The sequence below is a fragment of the Erythrolamprus reginae genome, chromosome 1 (genome assembly GCF_031021105.1).
Source record: "Erythrolamprus reginae isolate rEryReg1 chromosome 1, rEryReg1.hap1, whole genome shotgun sequence".
NCBI lineage: Eukaryota > Metazoa > Chordata > Lepidosauria > Squamata > Dipsadidae > Erythrolamprus > Erythrolamprus reginae.
In genome coordinates this window covers 285,861,108-285,883,595 of record NC_091950.1, presented here as the reverse complement: position 1 = coordinate 285,883,595, position 22,488 = coordinate 285,861,108, and the positions used below count along the sequence as shown (strand labels likewise).

At 36.7% G+C, this 22,488-nt stretch overlaps 1 protein-coding gene across 1 annotated transcript; it reads left to right on the top strand.

Annotated features, from left to right (window-relative positions):
• Positions 1 to 14,994: 14,994 nt before the first annotated feature.
• Positions 14,995 to 18,356, top strand: CNR1 (cannabinoid receptor 1). Its single transcript, XM_070739210.1, has one exon. The coding sequence runs from the start codon at positions 14,995 to 14,997 to the stop codon at positions 16,414 to 16,416; it is 1,422 nt and encodes a 473-aa protein (XP_070595311.1). The 3' UTR covers positions 16,417 to 18,356.
• Positions 18,357 to 22,488: the final 4,132 nt, after the last annotated feature.

Genomic DNA, 22,488 nt, shown 5'->3' with positions numbered 1-22,488 from the left:
TTGAGGGGGGGGGCTAAAAAAAGTTTGGACAAAAAATTCTCTCTCTCTCTCTTCCTCCCCTTCACTCTATTTCTTTCTCCCTCCCTCTTTCTCTCCCTTCCTTCCTCTCTCTTTCTCTCTCTCCATCCCTCTTTCTTTCTCTTCCTTCCTTCCTCTTTTTTGCTCTCTTTCTCTCTCCCTCCCTACCTCCCTCTGTCTTTCTCTCTCTCTCTTGCTTTCTTTCTCTTGCTCTCTCTCTCTTGCTCTCTCTCTTTCTTTCTCTTGTTTTTCCTCTCTCTTGCTTCCTTTCCCTCTCTTGTTCTCTTTCTCTCACTCTTTCTCTCTCTTGCTTTCTTTCTTTCTCTCTCTCTCTCGCTTTCTCTCTCTCTCTTGCTTTCTTTCTCTCTTTCTTTCTCTCTCTCTTGCTTTCTTTCTCTCTGAGCTTCACGGCACACCTGACCATGTCTCATGGCACACTAGTGTGCCACGGCACACTGGTTGAAAAACACTGATCTAAGCAAATCATTTGAAGTTTATTTCCAGAATGCTGAAAGAAAAATCTAAAGATGATTTGGGTATTAATATATTTTATTAATTAATTATTACTTCAGTCTTCTTCTTAAAGGAGCTTTAAAAAGTTTTCAGATCTTAAAAACATCTCAATAAATCAGCATTGTTTAAAAATAAAAAGAACAAATATTAGAAGCAATATTCTCTTTTAAAAAGACAGAAAATTACTCTAATCCCGGATTAGTTTTTAATCTCATAAATACATAGGCAAACAGGAATGTCTTCCACTATTTCTGAAAAAAGACTGGAGGGTAACTGTGGTTTTCAACTGAGATGCTGCCCTTGAGAAGTTCTGATGCCCATACAGAGGGAGTGGGAACTAAACCACCAGTGCTTGCAAAGTGTTCCACAATTGATTTTAGTGCAGCAGTTCAAGGGTGTTGGAGGACATGATACTTTAAATCATTAGGTACCAGACCATTTATTTTGATAGTGTTCTTTCACATTATATTTCACTTTTCACATAGTTTATGTAACTTTCAGAAAGAGTAAATGCTCCACATGAAGTACCGTATTTGTTATGTATTAAAACATGTATAGGTCACAATCCTATACAACTTACTTGAGAATAGGTTTATTGAAGTCAGTGAGAAGTATATCCAAAAAACGTACAGTGCTGAATGTTCCTTATTTCCTGTTTGGAATAAGAAGTCTGAATTGGTGACATCAAATATTTATTCAATACTTGTAAGCTTTTATGCACCGATCCAGTAAACAAGTAGGATAATACTTTTTATTTAATAAAATATGTTTATTTTAAATTCAAAAATGAATTTATTTTGATATAGTTGGCTAACTGTTTCAAACAACTGAAATTGTTAAATAGAATAGTTTCAACTCATTAGTTTCCTTTTTATTTAAACAAAATCATTTGCACAAGGGTGATTCAAGAGAATATCTTGGAAATAAGGTATAACACATTAATGTACATGATAGAATCGATTTCCCCTCAAAAAGGAGGGAACACACACACACATTTTAGCTTTACATTGATTAAAGATAGATACTTATTTGTGAAAGAATATCCCACGTTGGCCCTTATGTGTTGATATCACATTTAGTAGGAGTTGTTTCTTTTCATTAAAGTCAGGATCCATCCAATTGCAATAATGCACTGTAGTTTATACCATATCATTGTACAGTTGCAAACTACTGCAAGTTAGTTTAAATATTTGCCATGTTCTGTAGTGGTTCAGCAATTTGTTTATCAGTCAAATCTACTTCTAAGAGATACGATTAAGATGTTTGGTGGCAACCTGTAACTAAAGGTATGTGGAGAAGGTAGTAACTATGTTAACTTGCTTAAACTTCATTAAAGTATACAGATGAGATGCTAGGCAATACTACCATTATGTCTTTTCCTAATTCTGTAACTATATATGTGAAGAATGTCTTTTCTTCATTTACTTATTTTTTAAATGTAAAATTGCAAATTGTGTTCATTGCTGTTTACATTTAACTTCATGCTTTTGAATTACTTTCTAAACTATACTTGACAATAGTTTGCTACTAAGTATTAATTATTCTGGTCTTTCCCCCCAGATTATTCCTTCCTTCTTTTTTCAAATGTTTTAACAGCAAATGTTTTTCTCTTCTTTGGGTTATTGCATGAAATTCCTTTTTCTAACTCTACAAATCAACATTTATTAAAATATTCTGTAGGAGAGCCAAAATACAAATACATGTCAATCTTCCATGCCAAATCTAAATGGGAAAATAATAATTATAATTATCATATTAGTTTATAAAAACAGAAATAATTACATATAACTTTGTATCTCTTACAAGTGGTTGATATTCAGGAAAAATAATTGGAAGTATTCCCTCAAACACCAGTTAACTATAAGATTCACTGCCAGTAATCATAAACAATGGTTCCAATTTATCTGAGCCAATGGCATATTTGACTGCCAGAATTAGGGGCAGTAAGCTGTGATATATCAAATGCTGGAAAACACAATGGAGTTGGTATTGGAGTGGTCAAAGTTTAATTGGCCATAGTGCGGAATACAAAGCAGAGTAATAGGCATTCAAACTGAAACACACACACACACAATAGCGCACAATACATACATTTACATAAACATACATATAAACAAATAGCTCAAGTTTAACAGTTTGTTTGGATTTGGTGCTGGATTTTGTAAGTATTTTATTTCCAGTAACCAGAGTCAATATTAAATATGAAAGCATTTTTTAGAATTGTTAGCTGTCATTATAAATTAAGTTTAAATTGCATTGTATGTTTTTGGTTTTGCTTGTGTGTTCCTTGAGAAGGCCTTTGGTCTAGTAAACTCTAGAAACAAAACTTTTATTTAACTTATTTGTTAAATTTATTTCTGCCTTTCTCACCATGGGACTACTCTAGGCAGCTTACAACAATAAGAAAGAAGATATGAAAGAAGTATAATCAAAACAGAAGTAAAATAACAGTACAGTAAAATAATGAAAAATAAAACAAGAATGTATCAATATGATAACAAAAAGATGGATGGGTGCAGAGCTGAGAACAAGGGAGAGGGAGTGGAATCTGCCATCAATTCAAGCCTATTGCCCTAGCTGAACAAGACAGTTCTGGACCTATGCCCTTAAGTAACCTGGACCTATGCCATTAAGGGCTTTAAAAGCCATAGTCTACATCTTGAACTGCATTCAGTAGCAGGCCAGAAGCCACTTAACAGAGCACAGGTGTAATATGGGCCATCCGAGTTTACGGAGAGCGGCGGCATACAAATCAAATCAAATCAATCAATCAATCCTAGGGACCACAAATGCTTTTTGTGCCACCCCGAGTCTTCGGAGAGGGGCGGCATACAAATCTAATAAATTATTATTATTATTATTATTATTATTATTATTATTATTATTATTATTATTTATTATTTAGATTTGTATGCCACCCCTCTCCAGGTGTAGATTATTATTATTATTATTATTATTATTATTATTATTATTATTATTATTATTATTTTCTCCTTGCCACACTTTGTACCAGCTAAAGCTTCCACATGGATTTCAAGGGTAGTCCTGCGTAGAGCATATTGCAGTAGTCCAGATGAGAGGGACTAGAGCTTGAATAACTGAGCACAGGGAGTCATGATTTAGGAAAAGTTGCAGCTGGTGCACAAATCAGAACGGTGGTCTTCTAGTCATGGATGCCATCTGCTCTTTAAGCAGGAGGCATGAGTCCAGGAGAAGTCCAATATTGCAAAGAGGGTCTGAATGGGAAAGTGAAATCCCACCCAGAACTAAAGATGACAAAAACTCAGATTCTGAAGCTCCATGCACTCCAAAACTGCTCAGTCTTGCCAGGTTCAGTCAAAGTCTGTTGTTCCCCATCCAGCTCCCTATAGGCTCCAAGCAGCGTGAGAAGGCAGAGACAGCATCACTCATGTCACCAGGTGTAGAGATGTGGAACTGAGTATCATTCATTAATGATTCCTTAACCCATCGTGAGAGATGATCTCATCCAAAGGCTTTTGTAGATATTAAGCAGGAGAGGAGACAGTAACTAGCCCTGCAGGACACTGTAAATGAATAATCAGTGGCTGCATCTCTTACTCCATCAACACCGATTGGAACCAATCGGGTGAAATTCAGCAGGTTCTGACAGGTTCTGGAGAACTGGTAGTGGAAATTTTGAATAGCTTAGAAAATTGGCAAATACCGCCTATGGTTGGCCTCAGAGTGGAGTGGAAGGGAGATTTTGCAGTATCCTTCCCCTGCCATGCCCACCAAGTCACATCCACAGAACCAGTGGGGAAAATTTTTGAATTTCACCCCTGGGACCAACCTTGGAGAAAGGAACCTTGGAGTCTACGGAGAGGGGCGGCATACAAATCTAATAAATAATAATAATTAATAATAATAATAATAATAATAATAACTGAACCAGCACAAAACTGCCACTCAGCCCCAACTCACATATCTTACTTTCTGCTTAAATAAATTGCCTAAAAGAAACAATTACAAAATCTGTGTTTTATGTTGTACAGAATTGATGCAGTTAACCTTTCATATGCTTTATTTTAATGCAGATGGTCAGGACTGTAAATGAAGTTGCTTTCAGATAGAAGCTTATGAATGTGAAGAATTCTCACTTTTAACTAAATGTCCATTTCCTAATACTATGTCCTGGCCAATTTTATTAAGATCAAATACAACTTTTATTCTACCTTGAACAGTTCAACTTCCAAGTCATAATTATTTTTTTAGAAATATACTGTTTCATGTTTTCCCATGTAATTTGTTATTTTGTTGTCACTGAGGAATGAAAGTTACTTCATGAGTAAAAAATAGTAAGCATCATGCTTGTCAGTACTTGACATTCAGTGTCACAGAGGGCGCAAACAAATTGTTCCGATTTTAGCTAAAGATGCTGCAATGGATTTTTAATTGTTTACGCTGCTTCTCCTCCTGTTTTAAATTACCTTAGTGGATTTGCTGGGATGCATTAGTAAGTGCTTCAGATTCCTGTTTTATGCATATAATATTAATTTGGTTGGTTTCAAATTGTATTTTATGTTTTTCTTTATGTTTTCTTAAATAGGATTTTTTTTTGCCCTGGTATCATATAAAATTAATAAATGAATTAATAAACGTATAAAAAATTCTTTCCAGATTATAAACAATTGAGGCAGGGAACTCCAAACCTTCATTGAAACAGTGTCAGTGCTCCAGTTGATAAAAAGTATTCTATTTAATCTTCAAAATATGTCAGAGAACAAATAATATCAAATTTTAGAAAAACAACACAGTAAAATTTTGCATGCAGACCTTGACTCACAATAGTTCATTTAGTTACCCTTCAAAGTTACAATGGCACTGAAAAAAAGTGACATGACTATTTTTCATGCTTACGACCATTGCAGCATCCCTCCCCTTGGTCACATGATACACATTGAGATATTTGGCCATTGACTCATGTTTATGACTATGTCCTGGGGTCATGTGACCACCTTTTGTGACTTTCTGATAAGCAAAGTCAATAGGGTAACCAGATTCATTTAACAAACTAATCTAACCACTTCAGTAATTCACTTAATAACCGTGAAAAGAAATGTCATAAAATGGGGCAAAATTCATTTAACAACTGTCTCACTTAGCAACATAAATTTTGGATTCAATTATGGCCATAGGTCAAGAACCACCTATAGATGTTCTTCCACCAAAAGGGATTATATCGCAAATGGATTAAAGTTTAATTCATTAATTAGTTACCTTATTCAGTCTGTTGCAAAACTTATTCAAGGAAGATCAAATTCTGGACTTAATTCCTAACAATATAATTCTATATCTGTTCAGAAACCAAGCTCCACTGAATTCAGGGAGTTTTGCTTCCAATAAAGTGTGTGTATCATTATATCTTAAATAGATTTGATTTTAGGAGAGAACAAGAGTCAAAAGGAGTCAAAAGATAGGAAAAGGATGGATTGATTAGATTGTCCAATAATGAAAGACAACACAAATATACTGTAGTGGGCATACCAGAGTACCATTTTACTGGTGTCATTCATGAGTCTATCAATAGCACTTAGACTTCTATACCACTTCACAGTGCTTTATAGCCCTCTCTAAGCGGTTTACAGAGTCCACGTATTGCCCCCTACAATTTGGATCCTTATTTTACCCACCTTAGAAGGATGGATGTCTGAGTCAACCTTAGAGATGGATGGGCTGTTACCTTCTTCCATGCTAAAGGTGTCATCTTTATTGTTCATTGAGTTCAGGGTGTCTTTCCTCAGTTGCAATTTTCAGTTGCAACAGAATTTATCTGTCCTCCTGAATTTTATCTCTATGCCCATATTTAACTACTGCTTTCTAATCTCTTAAACTATTGATTAAACCATAAACATTAAAAGATTATTCAATCCTATTTTTTTCTGGAACATTATTTAGTTTTCTTCCTTTAAGCATATGTTCAGTTTGGCTTTCCCACTGTATTTGGAAGTGATGTGTTTGCATGACCAAACTAGAGTGTAGCTAGTGGCTTGAAGGATAGTTTTCAATGTCTCTTTCATGCCAGAGTAGTGGAAACTCCACAAAACTGTGCACTTTCTCCTTTCTAAAGAGTGAAATAAAGCTGCCATAGTACCAAAGTTGTTCCAGTGCTTCCAAGGAGCTACTAGAAGTGCCAGAAGATGCATTTTCAAATGCTCAATTTATGATACAAAACTCTTTTCCAGCTAGTAGATTTGTCAGAGGAAGCAACTGAAGATAAAAGTGCAATCACATCAAATAAACAAGTTTATACTTTGGGAGTCTTTGTGACCTCAGTGTTAAATATGAACGTTCAGATGCTGCTGGGTTAGATAAGTAAATCATCTGAAACTGTAACCCAGCCTTTTAAAATGGTTATTTGTGCAATGATGTCAGACAGGTTAGAAAAAAAACCTGGAATTCTTAAAAGATAGGGCTTTGCCCATCATGCAGAAAGAAACTTATTTACCTACAAACGCCTGTACTTACGAACTTTTCTAGATAAGAACTGGGTGTTCAAGATTTTTTTTGTCTCTTCTCAAGAACCATTTTCTTCTCAAGAACCATTTCCTCTTCTCAAGAACCATTTTCCACTTACAAACCCAAGCCTCTGAAATTTTAACTGGAAAAAGCAGAGAGAAGCCTCCATTGCTCCTCTCTAGGAATCTTCTGGGAGAAACAGGGCCAGAAAAGGCGGGGAGAAGCCTCTGTGGGGCCTCTCTGGGAATCTCCTGGGAGGAAACAGGGCCTCCACCCTCCCTATGGTTTCCCCAATAGCATGCATTATTTGCTTTTACATGATTCCTATGCAAAAAATGCTGCTTCTTACAAACTTTTCTACTTAAGAACCTGGTCACGGAACGAATTAAGTTCTTAAGTAGAGGTGCCACTGTATTTATTTATTTGCCTACCACAAAAAATAAAAAATACAGTTAAGAATAAAAAGAAGTCTCATAAATTAAAACAATAACCACAGTAAAAACTCATAACTCAGCAATCCAATCAACATAACATATCATTCAATACGATTTGGCCATGAAAGATGTATAATTCATGGCCCCCAGGCCTACCAGCAATGCCAGGTCTTTGTAGCCTTTTGGGAGGCCAGCAGGGGGGAGTTGGTTCCAGAGAGCCAGGGTGGCCACAAAGAAAGCCCTCTCCCGCGGACCCGCCAACCTGCAATCCTTAGTTGATGGGACCTAAAGAAGGCCAATCCTGTGCAAACATATTGGTTTCTGAGAGTTATACAGCAGAAGACTGTCCCGTAAATAGTCTGGCCCTAAGCCATGTAGGTCACCTTGAATTGTGACTGGAGACTAATCGGTAGCCAGTGCAGCTTGTGGAGAATAGGTGTTATATGGGTATACCGAGGTACACCCACGGCAGCTCGCAAGGCACATTCTGGACTATCTGCAGTCTCCAAACACTCTTCAAAGGTAGCCCCATGTAGAGTGCATTGCAATAGTCAAGACGGGAGGTAATGAGGGCCTGAGTGACTGTGTATAAAGCCTCCTGATCCAGAAAGGGCCGCAACTGGTATACCAAGTGAACCTGGGCAAAAGTACCCCTGGCCACAGCCGAGAGATGATTATCAAGGTTCAGGTGTGCATCCAGGAGGACATCCAAGTTGCAGACCTTATCTGAGGGGATTAAAGTCCTCCCCCCGAGCAATGGAAGGACAGTTAGATTGGTCATTAGGAGGAAATGTCCCCAGCCACTTGGTCTTGTCTGGGTTGAGCTTCAGCCTGTTGGCTCCCACCCAACCCTTACAGCTTCCTGACACTGGCACATCGCCTGCACCGCTTTACTGAATTGGCATGGGGTGGAGATGTATAATTGGGTATCATCAGTGTGCTGATGATACCCTCACCCCATGTCATCAGATGATCTAACCCAGCGGCTTCATGTAAATTTTATTTATTTGTTTTATTTATTTGTTTTGTCCAATACACAATGAGGGTTTTAGTGGGCATATATCTATATACACATAGTAAAATAGATGATGAAGGTTATAGAGGAGATACTCATAGTAAAATATATCTAAGAAAGAATAGAAAAGAAGATATAGGAATAGAACATATCAATGGAAGAATAGAAGAAGAGATATAGGAATAGAAGAAAGGTATAGGAGATATAGGAGAGCTATAGGACAGGGGACGGAAGGCACTCTAGTGCACTTGTACTCGCCCCTTACTGACCTCTTAGGAATCAGGATAGGTCAACCGTAGATAATCTAAGGGTAAAGTGTTGGGGGGTAGTAGGGGGGAGAGGACAGACCCCTGCAGCACCACACAAAGTAGGTGCCTCTGCCCCCCCCCCAACACTAACTATGACACCAACTTATTGAATATACCTGGGCTGGCCAATCTACATTTAGATACTTGGGGCTTGTCAGTACAATTTAAAGCACTGATTTTGAGCGAATATAAAGACTTGCCATTGGCTATAAAACTTGAAGTTGCCCATTTCTGCTTCCAAGATTTAAATGAATGAAATATTTATTTATTTATTTTATTCATTAGATTTGTATGCCGCCCCTCTCCGAAGACTCGGAGCCGCTCACAACCAGATTAAAACAGGAAAACAGTTAAAAACCCTTTATTTAAAAACACTCATACAACCCAAACAAACCATACCTAAAACAGAGCGGCTGATACATACATAAAACATATTATTTTCTCACTTACCTGCTGCAAAAGGCATTGATTAACTAATGTAAGATAGATGTTTCAGTAGTCCTTATACATTTCTGAAATGAGTTTCTAGTCATCTGGAAGTAATCAGAAAGAGCCAAAAGAGCCATTTCTTCTAATTGTTTTTTCTTGATTTTTTTGATGTGTGTGTGTATGTGACTTTACTTGTAATTAAAGTTTAATGGTTCTATGCTGGTTTGGGGGAGGGTTGTTTCATTGCATTGCTTCATTATGTTTACTATTTTGAACAGTGCATTCTTAAAGTCAGCCTAAAAAATAAATGATATGAAATTCTTTTCTTATGAAAGAATGCTTTCGGATTCTATATTGAAAATATTTGTAAAAGAGTCTTTCTATTGATGTTGATCCAGTCTCCTCCTCCTTCCTTTATTTTTCTTGAATCCTTGAATATTTGGGGTTTTTATTGGAAAATCATAGTCCTATTCAACTATATATATATTTGTCATTTTTTAGAGTTAATCATCAAACTTCAAATTTTCTCTGATAGTTGCAAGGTATATGCATTAAATTTATACAAATAAATTCCAAGAAAATTGATTTCAATGGGAATTGAATTAGTTGTTTTAGCTTAGCTTTAATGCAGTTTTCAGTGTTTTAATAGGTGCAAGTACACATTGCCTGTGATTTGCAATTATTATAGTCTCAAAAGCCAACAAAGAAACAAACAGAAGAGAATCCAGCTGCATTCCCAAAAGACTAAACTCTTTTACTAATGAGCTCCCTTGTATTCTAAAAGAAATGTGTATTTGCAAAATACAGTAACTTGAAAATTACTGTGATAATCTAAATGTAGAAATATGGGGGAAATGGGACACCATGGTGGGATTTGCTTGTTATGATATGGTTGATCATGGTACTTGAACAGTAAACATACAAAGCAGCTATTGGATTTTAAGAATATCTATGTATTTATGTACTTTAAATCAAGTTACTATTTGAATATTTTTCTGCAGTTTTAAGAGAGGAAAAGCTGTAAGGAAGAGTTGGCTGGTGAACTGTTATATTGCAGGTTTATCATTAAATGGTTTAGCTTCATAAAATATGAAATGAAGTGACTTTAATACAATATGCAGAGTCATCTTTATGAATCTTATATAACTAATTGAGAAGATCTCACAGCAAAAATTCTTTTTGTTATATACAACTCTGAAAAGTTGTGTAAAACAACTCTGAAGAGCCAGGGTGGCGCAGTGGTTAGAGTGCAGCACTGCAGGCTACTTCAGCTAACTGCTAGCTGTAGTTCAGCAGTTCAAATCTCACTACCGGCTTAAGGCTGACTCAGTCTTCCATCCTTCCGAGGTGGGCAAGATGGAGACCCAGATTGCTGGGGGCAATATGTTGATTCTGTAAACTGCTTAGAGAGGGCTGTTAAAGCAATATAAAGTGGTATATGTCTAAGTGCTATAGCTGTTGAAATTTTCCTTTTTAAAAAATATGATGAGACACACTGATTTTTGTTAAGGATTTCTTTATTTTGTTTCAATAATTAATATATTTTAGAGTTAGCTATATGTTGCAAGGCAATTAAATTTGATTCTGTGCTATGAATTTTATTAAAATTAGTTGTGAAAATGTAATTAAAAATTCCTCATTACATATTTTAAATCAGTTCATTGGGAAGTTTCTTCCACTCACATTACTGTGAACACATTTTAAATTTTGCTCAGATCCATGTGGCTTAATGGCTATTCCAGTTATACAGTAGAACCCCGACTTACGAGACTAATTGGTTCCGGAAGGAGGCTCGTAAGTCGGAACGCTCGTATGACGAAACATTGTTTCCCATAGGAAACAATGTAAAGTCAATTAATCCGTGCAACAACAAAAAAAACCGCTGCCGCCGAACGCGGAAGTTAGCGTTCGACTTCAGGAGACAGCTGCGAAGCGGCGCGGGTGTTTTAAAACGTGGCAGCCGGCCTGGGGGGTTCGGGGGCTTCCCCCCGAGCCCCCCAGGCTGGCTGCCACGTTTTAAAACGCGCGCCGCTTCGCAGCTGTCTCCTGAAGCCGAACGCTAACTTCCGCGTTCGGCTTCAGGAGACAGCTGCGAAGCGGCGCGCGTGTTTTAAAAGGTTGCAGCCGGCCTGGGGGGCTTACCAGCCCCCCCCCCGAGCCCCCCAGGCCGGCTGCAACCTTTTAAAACACGCGGGATACGAGCGCCAAGGAGCTGTCTCCTGAAGCCGAACGCGGAAGTTAGCGTTCGGCTTCAGGAGACAGCTCCTTGGCGCTCGTATCCCGAATGTGAGCTCGGGAGGCGAACAAAAATGTCGCTCCCCTCCCAGCTCTTATCTCGAGTAGCTCGTAAGTAGAGCTGCTCGTATGTCGAGGTTCCACTGTATGTAAAATCTAGTGGCTGAGCTACAGTAATGGCGGTGTTTCACAATTCTCAACTGTGAAAAACATTTCTCTTTAAAATGTAATTGAACTAAATAAGTGCTATAATACAAGAAGAAACAATATGAGAATGGTATAAAATATAACATAGAAGAAGCAACAATATGATAGTGGTATAAAAATAAAACAACAGTGCAACAATATTAATAGTTATTTATGTAATAATTGTATATAACTAAATGTATTCTAATAATATAAATAGAGTTTTCTTTTGTAATGTACATTGTCAACACATACTGATTTTTATCCTGATTTTTAAAATTCTCATTGAAGTCAGTTATTTTTCAATTGATTAAAACTGGTTTCTACTAGATAGTCCTTGGTGATATTTAATTCATGCAATGTAATGTTTGAACTGCAACTTTAATGTGGAGAAGTTGCCATTTTAACTATAAATAGAAAGCATTAGGGAAAAATAAGTCAGGAAGCAATGTCCTCAGAAATTTAAGAGAAAAGTTTATTAAAGGAGAATAAAACTGGGAAGCATTAAAAAATGAAATATGTAAAAAAGATTTGCACAGCATATGACATTTGACTTTCACATATTGGTTAGATTCACATTTAATGCTGTACTATACATTATACTCTACTATAAGAGGATTGGTTTGGTTGTGGCTTAGGGATGGCTCTAACCAATATAGTTGATAAATTCTGGTTTATAGCTGAGTTTATGTGAATCTAAAAATTGTGATTTCCTTGGATAAGAGTTGAGCAAAATTACATACCGTTCTTTTCGGAGTATAAGATGCACTGGAATATAAGACACACCTTAGTTCTGGGGAGGAAAATGGGTTAAAAAAAATCTTCCTGCCAATAATTCATCTGGCTATTCTTTAGTCTGGTCAACTTCAGCACATTATTTTATCTCCTGGTTAGTGCTTAAACAAAACCTTATCGCGAGAGATTAACAATGAAAGAGCCTGCAAACTGGTAAGAGCTGGAAACATCATTAGCACCTCGTTAGGATTAGAAAGAAATTTATTCAGAGCAAGTAGAGCAATGAAAAAAAGCATGCAGAGACTTAGGGCTGGAAAAACATTCTTTGGAGGGAGTAACAATGAAAGAGCTTGCAAGGTAAGAACTGGGAAGATTGTTAGCACCTAGTTAGGGCTGAAACAAAAGCTTCATAAAAAGCTACATTCAGAGTATAAGATGCACCCAAATTTTCAGCCTCTTTTAGGGAGGAAAAATGAATGTCTTATACTCCGAAAATATGGTAATGTGATATGGTAATATGAACACAGTTGATGATTTCGAAACAGCTTGATAATTCTGTAACTGGAACCTTCTTATTAAAGCATACAACTTTATGTTGCCTTCCATTAAATTTTACAAAAAACAAATAAATGATAGTTCATTAGAAAGAGAGAGAGAGAGAACTGTGTGTCATGTAAGATATTTAACTTAGATGTTATAATTATGTTTAAATAAGACATTGAAATAATATACCATACTCGACATATGAAAGTTTTTAAAGAAGTAAATATCAGCTATTCAGAGCTTTTAAATATAAACTAATGCAAATAATAAATTGGGGATCATTATTGGGGGAGCAAGAAGCATCTAGGTTTAGCCCTTCTGTTTTCTCTTTGTACCTTCTTTGGTTTTGAGGAAAGGACTTTTCTGAAATTGGTACTTAACTTTACTTCCAGAATATAATCTCAAAAACAATCACTGGTTCAGAAGAACATATTGAAATTATTTAATAAATAAATCAATTTATACAGTCCCCCTTGAGCTGAGGGTAAAGTTAAAGAAGTTAATTAACTACTGTATTTGTTTTAAATTAAATTACTTTTAACTAAGTTAAAATTAAGTTGAATCAAGTTAAACAATAGAATAATTTATGCAGAAAAGTGCTGAACAGATATGTAGGAACATTGCTACCCATTATTTTTATTTTCTAAGCGAAAGTAAAAGGTTAATGTGGAGCCAAGACATTCTTGTAAATAAAATCACGCTAGAGGACAAGACTTTATTTTTCAGCATGCCTGCTTCCCATATATTGAATTCAAAAAATAAGATAAATAAGTTGGGACATTTAAAAAGGTATTCCAAGGTACAGCTTGTTCTAAATCTGTGATCTGGATCATGAAGATTAATATGTTCCCTGAATACTAACATATACCTGAGAAAAGGTGTCATTCCTTTAAGAGCCTTGAACAAATAATTCTTTTAATAAAGCAACTTTTTTTAATAGGATGGAGAAACCAGGGGGGAAAAAACCCAGATTTCTTCAATGGATAGGAATAGAATTACTGCAGACTCCTGTGGGGTCTGCAGTAATTCTTCTTGAACAGTTTGTAACCTTGCTTAGTCATCTTCTGTTCCTGTTTATTATAGAAAGTATTATATGGGATGGCATATTTTTTAACTAGGTTTGCATGCTTAGATTTGCTTTAAAATATTACCTATTTTAAGATCAGACACTGTATGAGGTAAATAGTTGAGCATTAATATTATCCAGAAACCCTGAATTGATTTATTTTGAATCTGATTGTATTGATCCAAGTTGGACAAGAACTTAAGCTTCTGCTGAAAGAGTTCACAAAATTTTGATTCGTGTAACTGAGAGAAAGAGCATTTATCAAAGTGATTTGATTTCTGCCTTGATTATACATGAATAATAGGATTCACTTATAATTTTCTTTTTCAATATACTGTATTGCAGTATCCTATGATTGGATGAGAGAGGAGCTTAATGACATTAAATGAACAATGTATACTATGGAATACTCAGTAAAATGATCTGAATCATGTACAGCTTTTTAAGCTTTTCTAAAAACAGTTTATTATGTGTTGCATTAGTTTATCAATATTAAGGAAAATAAAAAGAATGAAAAACTAGGAGGAGGAAAAGGGGAATAAGACAGTGTGTGAGATACAAGGGGGAAAGGAAAAAAGGCATTGACACTGTACACGTGTCCACATGGAAAGAGTATAACTGAAAATCTGCTCTTGTTTCAGTATTCTGCAGCAGCCCTTGGTATTATCATATTTTAAACAGATTACTGCCTTATGAAATAGAAATGGGAAAACATTTTAAAACATACATAATAGCGATGGGATCCTTTAACCAAAACAAGTGTGCATGTACTGTAATATTTCTGCCCTAAGTTTTTAATCATTTCACTGCATAAAAAAATATTCTAAATATTCTGCAATTTAATTAATATTTGCCTGGTGTAAATTTGAGAAACTGATTCAATATTCAGTAAAGCTAAGGGCGCTACTCAGTTAAGTTGCTTTTTTATTTCTTACTTCTGTTCCAGCTTTGCATATATTTATTTAAGTTTGGTTTTCTCCCCGACAGGACTGCCTCAGATTTTTTTCCAACTCTGCATAACAGTCATCTGGGGTTATGAAGTCAGTCCTAGATGGACTTGCAGATACAACCTTCAGAACAATTACGACAGACCTTCTTTACATGGGTTCTAACGACATCCAGTACGAAGACTTTAAAAGTGACATGGCCTCCAAATTAGGATACTACCCACAGAAATTTCCTCTGTCTTCTTTTCGAGGTGATTTCCATCCCAAAATGACTGCAGGAGAAGACGCCTCTTTAGGGGCACACCCATCGGATCAAATCAACATTACCGATTTGTACAACAAAACCTTGTCCACCTTTAAGGAAAATGAGGAGAACATACAGTGTGGTGATAACTTTATGGACATGGAGTGCTTCATGATTCTGAACCCCAGTCAGCAGCTGGCAATTGCAGTCCTGTCCCTCACTCTGGGCACCTTTACTGTTCTGGAAAATCTCCTGGTTTTAATTGTCATCCTGCAGTCTCGAAGCCTTCGCTGCAGGCCTTCTTACCATTTCATTAGCAGCCTGGCAGTGGCTGATCTCCTTGGCAGTGTAATCTTTGTCTACAGTTTTGTTGATTTCCATGTTTTTCATCGGAAGGACAGCCCTAATGTGTTCCTTTTCAAACTGGGTGGAGTTACAGCCTCGTTCACTGCTTCAGTTGGAAGTCTTTTCCTCACGGCAATAGACAGGTACATATCTATACACAGGCCCCTCTCCTACAAAAGGATTGTTACCAGGTCAAAGGCTGTTGTAGCATTCTGTGTGATGTGGACAATAGCTATCGTCATAGCTGTTCTCCCTTTGCTTGGTTGGAACTGCAAAAGGCTCAATTCTGTTTGCTCAGATATATTCCCCCTAATTGATGAAAATTATCTGTTGTTCTGGATCGGGGTCACCACCGTACTCTTGCTTTTTATTGTTTATGCCTATATGTATATACTCTGGAAAGCTCACAGCCATGCTGTTAGGATGCTCAACCGTGGAACTCAAAAGAGCATAATAATTCATACTTCAGGGGACGGTAAAGTGCAGCAGATCACTAGGCCAGAACAAACACGCATGGACATTAGGCTAGCCAAAACGTTAGTCCTCATTCTTGTGGTCCTGATCATCTGTTGGGGTCCTCTACTTGCCATTATGTTGTATGACGTCTTCGGGAAAATGAACAAGCTTGTCAAGACTATCTTTGCCTTCTGTAGTATGCTGTGTCTGCTGAATTCTACGGTGAATCCAATTATCTATGCTCTGAGGAGCCAGGACCTGAGACATGCTTTCAGAAGCATGTTTCCACCTTGTGAAGGGACCGCACAGCCTCTTGACAATAGTTTGGAGTCTGACTACCAGCACAGACATGCTAACAACCCAGGCAACGTCCATAAGGCTGCTGAAAGATGCATTAAAAATACAGTTAAGATTGCTAAAGTGACTATGTCAGTCTCTTCAGACACTACTGCGGAGGCATTGTAAAATAAAGACCATGTTTGGGAGAAGTGAGAGAAAGCAGGAGGAAATCACAACTTCAAAAATGTATTTTTTCCTCAAATGTTCCATTTTAATTTTTACTCTTTTTAAATGATTTTTTTAAATTAAGCAGTAGCCCTTTCCCCAGGGTCTATATACAAGGACTCCGATTTTGTTGTTAGAAATAGATTTGTCAATTGGCAAAATGTAAATTGACTAGTAATTGCTTAACCCTATTATTATGCACAAAACATCTCATTAGTCAATGAGAGAGGTCTATACATTAAGGGAAATGTATTAGATGTTGAGTTGAAACATGCACAATACTATAATCAGATCCAACGTTAATTTTATAATTGCATTTAATTTTGGTATGAAATACATTAATGGTAAGTAGATTTTCATACCATCCTCTCCTCCAAATGCAGCAGTACTGGACTGTAAACATTTTGTATTATGTCTTGTGAAATGTACAATGTTTGCTGTACGTTACTGATTCGTTTACTCGAAGTGATTAAGTAGATTTATGTAGATCTAAAGTAAAGTTTGTGATGATGTAACCTTTTCACCCTATCATGAAAATACTTCCTGTACTTTGAAAAATTTCTGTGAAGTATACTGAAAATTTTATGTTCTTAGTGTTTTAGTGAACTTAAAGGGAAAGGCTTTACATTGGTTCTCTTCACATTTGAAATCCCTATGAAGCCTGAAATTCCTGTATATGGGAATAGCAACAATAGCAAACTATATCAACTTTTTCTTTGCAGAAGAAAATTATATTGCTCAAACGGCAGAAAGTAATTTTTAACAGATCATTGGCTTTTTGTTGGAAACGGTTTATGATGTTAAGAGGCAAGATATCAGGCATTGGCTTATTTAACTGGAAATGATTTCATCTGGCTAGTTGCTAGCAAAGAATCTCCAAAGAAAACGTGTGACCAGTGTACAAAGTTATCACTGTGATATATACTTGAAATGTGTTGCATTCTTAAGTCCCTGGTTTCAATGCATTTTGAAAGCTGAGATGCCAAACTCTAATTTTTTGGACACAAATGAATAAAATGTTGCTATCGTTCTTCTTAAAATATGTGGATATGTAATTACTATGTATTTGTGTAAATTGTGTGTGAATTCTAAATAACTGTAGGTTACATTAATATTGTTAAGATAAGAAATTGTGACCAAGTGTTTTCTTACATTTGTTGTTGCATTCTTTGCACATGAATTCTGTTTTTAAAAGTGAGTTCTTCCAGCCAAATCCATAACAAAAATTCAGCAATGTATTGGGAAAAAATCCAATCTGATAGTTAAAGAAAAATAATATTCTGGTATTAACAAGGTAGTCTTGCTAAGAAGACAAAAGTGCTATTACATTTTAAGACTGATTGGCTTGTTGTTTAGTCAGAATAGCTATAAAACTGATTGAAAAAGCGGACTATCACTATGAACAAATATAGAAAGCCTAAAATAGACATTTGCAAGTGTCAGAATTAAGCCACGACAGCAAGAAAAATGAGGAGAAGTCTATTTGAAAACTTCCAAATCTTCATAATCTTTGCCAGAATTAAAAATGCAGGGAGAGAAATTTAAATGCCAAACTTTAAAAAAAACAAAACGAAACATGCAAGCCTTAAATTCCTGATCACAACAAAGTAGGATTCTTCAGATCATCATGATCTAGCTAAGATGACTTATGCTTGAAGCCGATCTTCATGTTGGACTCCTTATTGACCAGGTTATATATGTAGAGGAAGATGCTACATGGACAGTTTCCCTTTCTGGAGTCTTTATTGGTAATTTGGAACTATACATAACATCAGAAATTTAGAGGTTGAGTTTATATGGCAGGACACTAAACCCCTTGTTATCCACTGTCAACTTAGTAGGTGTATAAATTCAGATCCTTATATGCAACAGGGCTGACAAGTATACCATATGAAAAGATATTTGGCCAACAGTAGATAAACCAAAACCTAAAATATTAGAAACGGGGAATAAATGAGCAAATTATTAAATTGATAAGCAAAATAAAGTGTTAAGTTCAAAGATAGTGCTTAACCAGTGAGACCCAGGTTCCAGAATACTAATACAGTAGGACCTTTTTTCTTGTTCTGTTTGCAAGATTTTTATTCCAGAAATTTAGTAATGGAATGGGTTCAATTCCACCTCTATCTATACTCCTGATATTTGGCATCTCTGTTTGATCTTCTTCCATTCTCTCTTGCCTGCCTGCCTTCTACAGACACACACAAGCACACACACACACACAGCAGCAGGCTATGAGCCAGAATGCTAAATTGCACTCATTGCCGCGGCTCATAAGTTCTTGCGGGACCAGCGCGATTTTGCTGCTGCACCTGTGGAGGTAGCAAAATCACACACGGAGCCACAGGTAAAACCTCGCCACAACACAGGCACAATTTTGCTACCTCCACAGGTACAGCAGCAAAATCATGCTGGTCCTGCAAGAACTTATGAGCCACGGCAGTGAGCGCAATTTAGCATTCCGGCTCACAGCCCACCACTGCACACACCCCAAACACAATCTCCAATAAAATCCTTGATGCGGCTGTTGTAAAAGATTAAATCCTTAGGAAGGTGGCCTAGAAGAACACGAGGCCTTCTCATGAGAAAGAAAACAACAGCCTACTCTATTCATGCTCATTGTCAGGAATTTCTGCTTTTTAAAGAGCAAAATCATTATAAGAAATGTCTTCCCCCCCCCCCATCTGAAAATTATAGTCACATGTAGGCTGGATACATACTTCATGCTAAGGAGAAGCCATAATATGGCTTGTTTTATTACAGTATATGAACCCAACAATTCTGGCTTGTAAATCAGGATTCGTGGCTTTGCATGTTATATGAATCTAATCAATTAAACTAATTCATACTTCATGGTATGAAGATGTACCTAATTGCAAACTAGGATTTTTGATAGTTTTGAGTAGTAAGGCTTCTGTTTTATTTTTATTCAAGAAAAGATGCAGAAAATGAAGAAACATACATTATCCTGGATGTTTCCTTGGGCTGCTGCTGTTTTCGTGAAAAAGGGGACCTAACTAATGAAAGAGGCTATGTTTACATTGATAGTGGCTTATTTTTTTTAATCTAGTTCTATGGCAGAATGAAAAAATCATGAAAATTAACATTAAAAACAGCTTTGTTACTTCCACATAGTAATTAATGTAGAATGTAGATAGTAGTAGTATATAAAATGGTTACAGTGACAGGAATTCATAGAGTTGTAATCCAATGTAATCTGATGGAAGAGATAAGTAGAAAGCTAATACATTGTATTTACAATATTATTAAATTGTACCTAAATAGAGAAGAATCCAAGACTGGTGATCCAAACATGGATTAATTCAGTCTTATAAATTAGCTGGGTCACTATAAAGAAAATAAGAATTCCATTCTAATGAGCAACCAGCAAAAAAAAAGTTCCAAACAGGAACAGAAAAGATACAATATAATTTTAGTTTATTGGTTAATGTCACATTACTGTTGGGCTGAGGATAAAACAAAAGTAACTTTGAATTGGAGAAATGCAGCAGGGTAATTAAAAGGAACTAAGTCACAAAGTTGATGCTTGGCAATACATACATGGAATTTAGTATACAATAAATATGTTCCATATCTTCACATCTTAGGAAGGAGCAAGAGTGGCAGCTTTCATATCTTACCCTGTGGTCAGCTGTCCATAAATTATACAGGAAGTATTGCAGACGAATTTCTTTGAAGTACCCACTGGAAATTCTTAAACACATACACACAACACACTGTGTGTATGTGTGTCTGATAATGGCTCTTTGGTAAAGCAATGTTTATTGTTCAAGAATTCAAGTCCCTATTATAGATCATTAGTATGAGTCTGAACATACACTAAATGGAGAAGGGAAACAAATTTTGTTACATGTATGCACTATAGCCAATGCTAACTGAGTAGAGAGAGATGTAATTTGAAGTGAATATTTTCTAATCAATAGGAACAGTTTTCAATCTGAGCATTTAGGAGCAATAATAATAATAATAATAATAATAATAATAATAATAATAATAATAATAATAATAATACCCAAAGTATAAAATATGAAAGTACATTTCAAGAGCCATTTTAAAACTTAATTCTTGTGACTTTGATGCAAAAGGTGTGTGGATGTCTGTTTTATGTATTCAAGTTGCTATCTTTTGTGATTAAAATAAACTTTGGGACAATGGGGCTGTCATGGCACTTACCATGGTGCTTATTGATAAAGAAACAACTTCCTGTGAAATACTATGTCCTCATCAATATATTATAGTTACGTAAATAAGTAATTTTTTTCCTTTAAAAAGCTCTTTTTAAACAATGTACATTACAATAACACCATTTTGCAACGCAGCTGGCTGTGAAGTCCCTACAAAATGAAGGCTAAACATGTTTGTTGCTATTTTAAATTAGATCAGCTGCTTTTAAACCATGCTTTAGGGCAGCTATTCTCAAAACGCTTTGGAAGGGAAACATCATTCCTCATGGGGAACTTCAGGCTCTTACATGTCTTCTCCATAGCTAGTCTTTCAGTGGAATGCTAGATTTCACATGACACTAAATTAGAGATTTAAACATTAGTGGGGCCAAGTGTCCTCATTTTTCCTCATTTCTTTCTCTTTCTCTCTGACTTGGAGGGGGGAGAAGGAAAAATGCAATCATTGTCAGAGCTTCATATGCTTCAATACATACATTAACAGAGCTTTGCAAATAAGGTCCTTGATTCCAAGACTGAATATTGTTCTACCATGTGTTAGTTGTAGACATTCTGAAAAATCCTGTTGAGGAATCTAGAGTAGGAAGTGTGTATGCATGCATTCAAGACAGTTTTCACACCTAAGGCAATGTACTGTGAACAAAGAGGTTCCTTGATTGCATTTTATACATTTCTTTATATACTTTTCAAGTTTGTGGCCTTTCCTGCAGTTTCTGTTGCACAAGGACCATTAGTTGTTATTCCTGTTCAGCAACCACAAGAACCCTAGATAGCAGTAATGGAGTGTTCCACTCTCTTCCTCAAAGATACCGGAAGGGGGCAGGTAAGGCTCAGGGCAGCTGAATAAAGTGGCACTTCTACCATGTAGTTTGGGTAGCATTAGGCCAGTGATTCTCAACCTTGGAAACCTTTAAGACATGTGGACTTCAATTCCCAGAATCCCTCAGCCAGTTTGGGTGGACTTTCAGCTCCCAGAATCCTTCAGCCAGTGTGGATGGACTTCAGCTCCCAGAGTTCCCCAGCAGGGATTGGTGGACTTCAAATCCCAGAATACCCCAACCAGCTTGAATGAACTTCTATCTCTTATGCTGACTGGGGATTTCTGGGAGTTGAAGTCCACTTGTCTTAAAGAGACCTAGGTTGAGAAGCACTGCATTAGGCAATGAATGGCCAACTGTTCTCAGTATGGCAATGGACTGATCGCACTGGTTGATCATTCAGCCACTTGATGCTAGGCAAGCCCTTACTGTGTCATTCTTTATGGGGTGCCTCAAATGGCATGCCTCTTCCAATCCATCTTAGTCACTAATTGCTTTCTATACATTTCTCCAGGCATCCCTGCCTAAATGGAGTATTTCCATTCCCAGAGGCGCCGTATGTCACCTCGGCAGAGGCTGGAAATCGGAAGGGGTGTTGCAGTATCCTTTGATAACCTGCTTGTGATCCCGCAAGATAAGCCTTTTAGCCAGCCATTGTCAAAAAAACAAAACATTTAGACCAGATAAGTACTTATAGTCTAATCCACCTGGTCAATTTTGCTTTAATGGAGCATGGGGAAGTGGAAGCTTGTTTTAAGAAAGTATGCTGTAATGCTCTCTACATGGGGCTACCTTTGAAAAGTGTTCGGAAACTTCAGATCGTGCAGAATGCAGCTGCGAGAGCAGTCATGGGCTTACCTAGGTATGCCCATGTCTCACCATCACTCCGCAGTCTGCATTGGCTGCCGATCAATTTCCGGTCACAATTCAAAGTGTTGGTTATGACCTTTAAAGCCCTTCATGGCATCGGACCAGAATATCTCCGAGACCGCCTTCTGCCGCACAAATCCCAG

Bases quoted from the DNA above. Each gene is read 5' to 3' on its own strand.
- CNR1 (XM_070739210.1), top strand. From the start codon at position 14,995: ATGAAGTCAGTCCTAGATGGACTTGCAGATACAACCTTCAGAACAATT.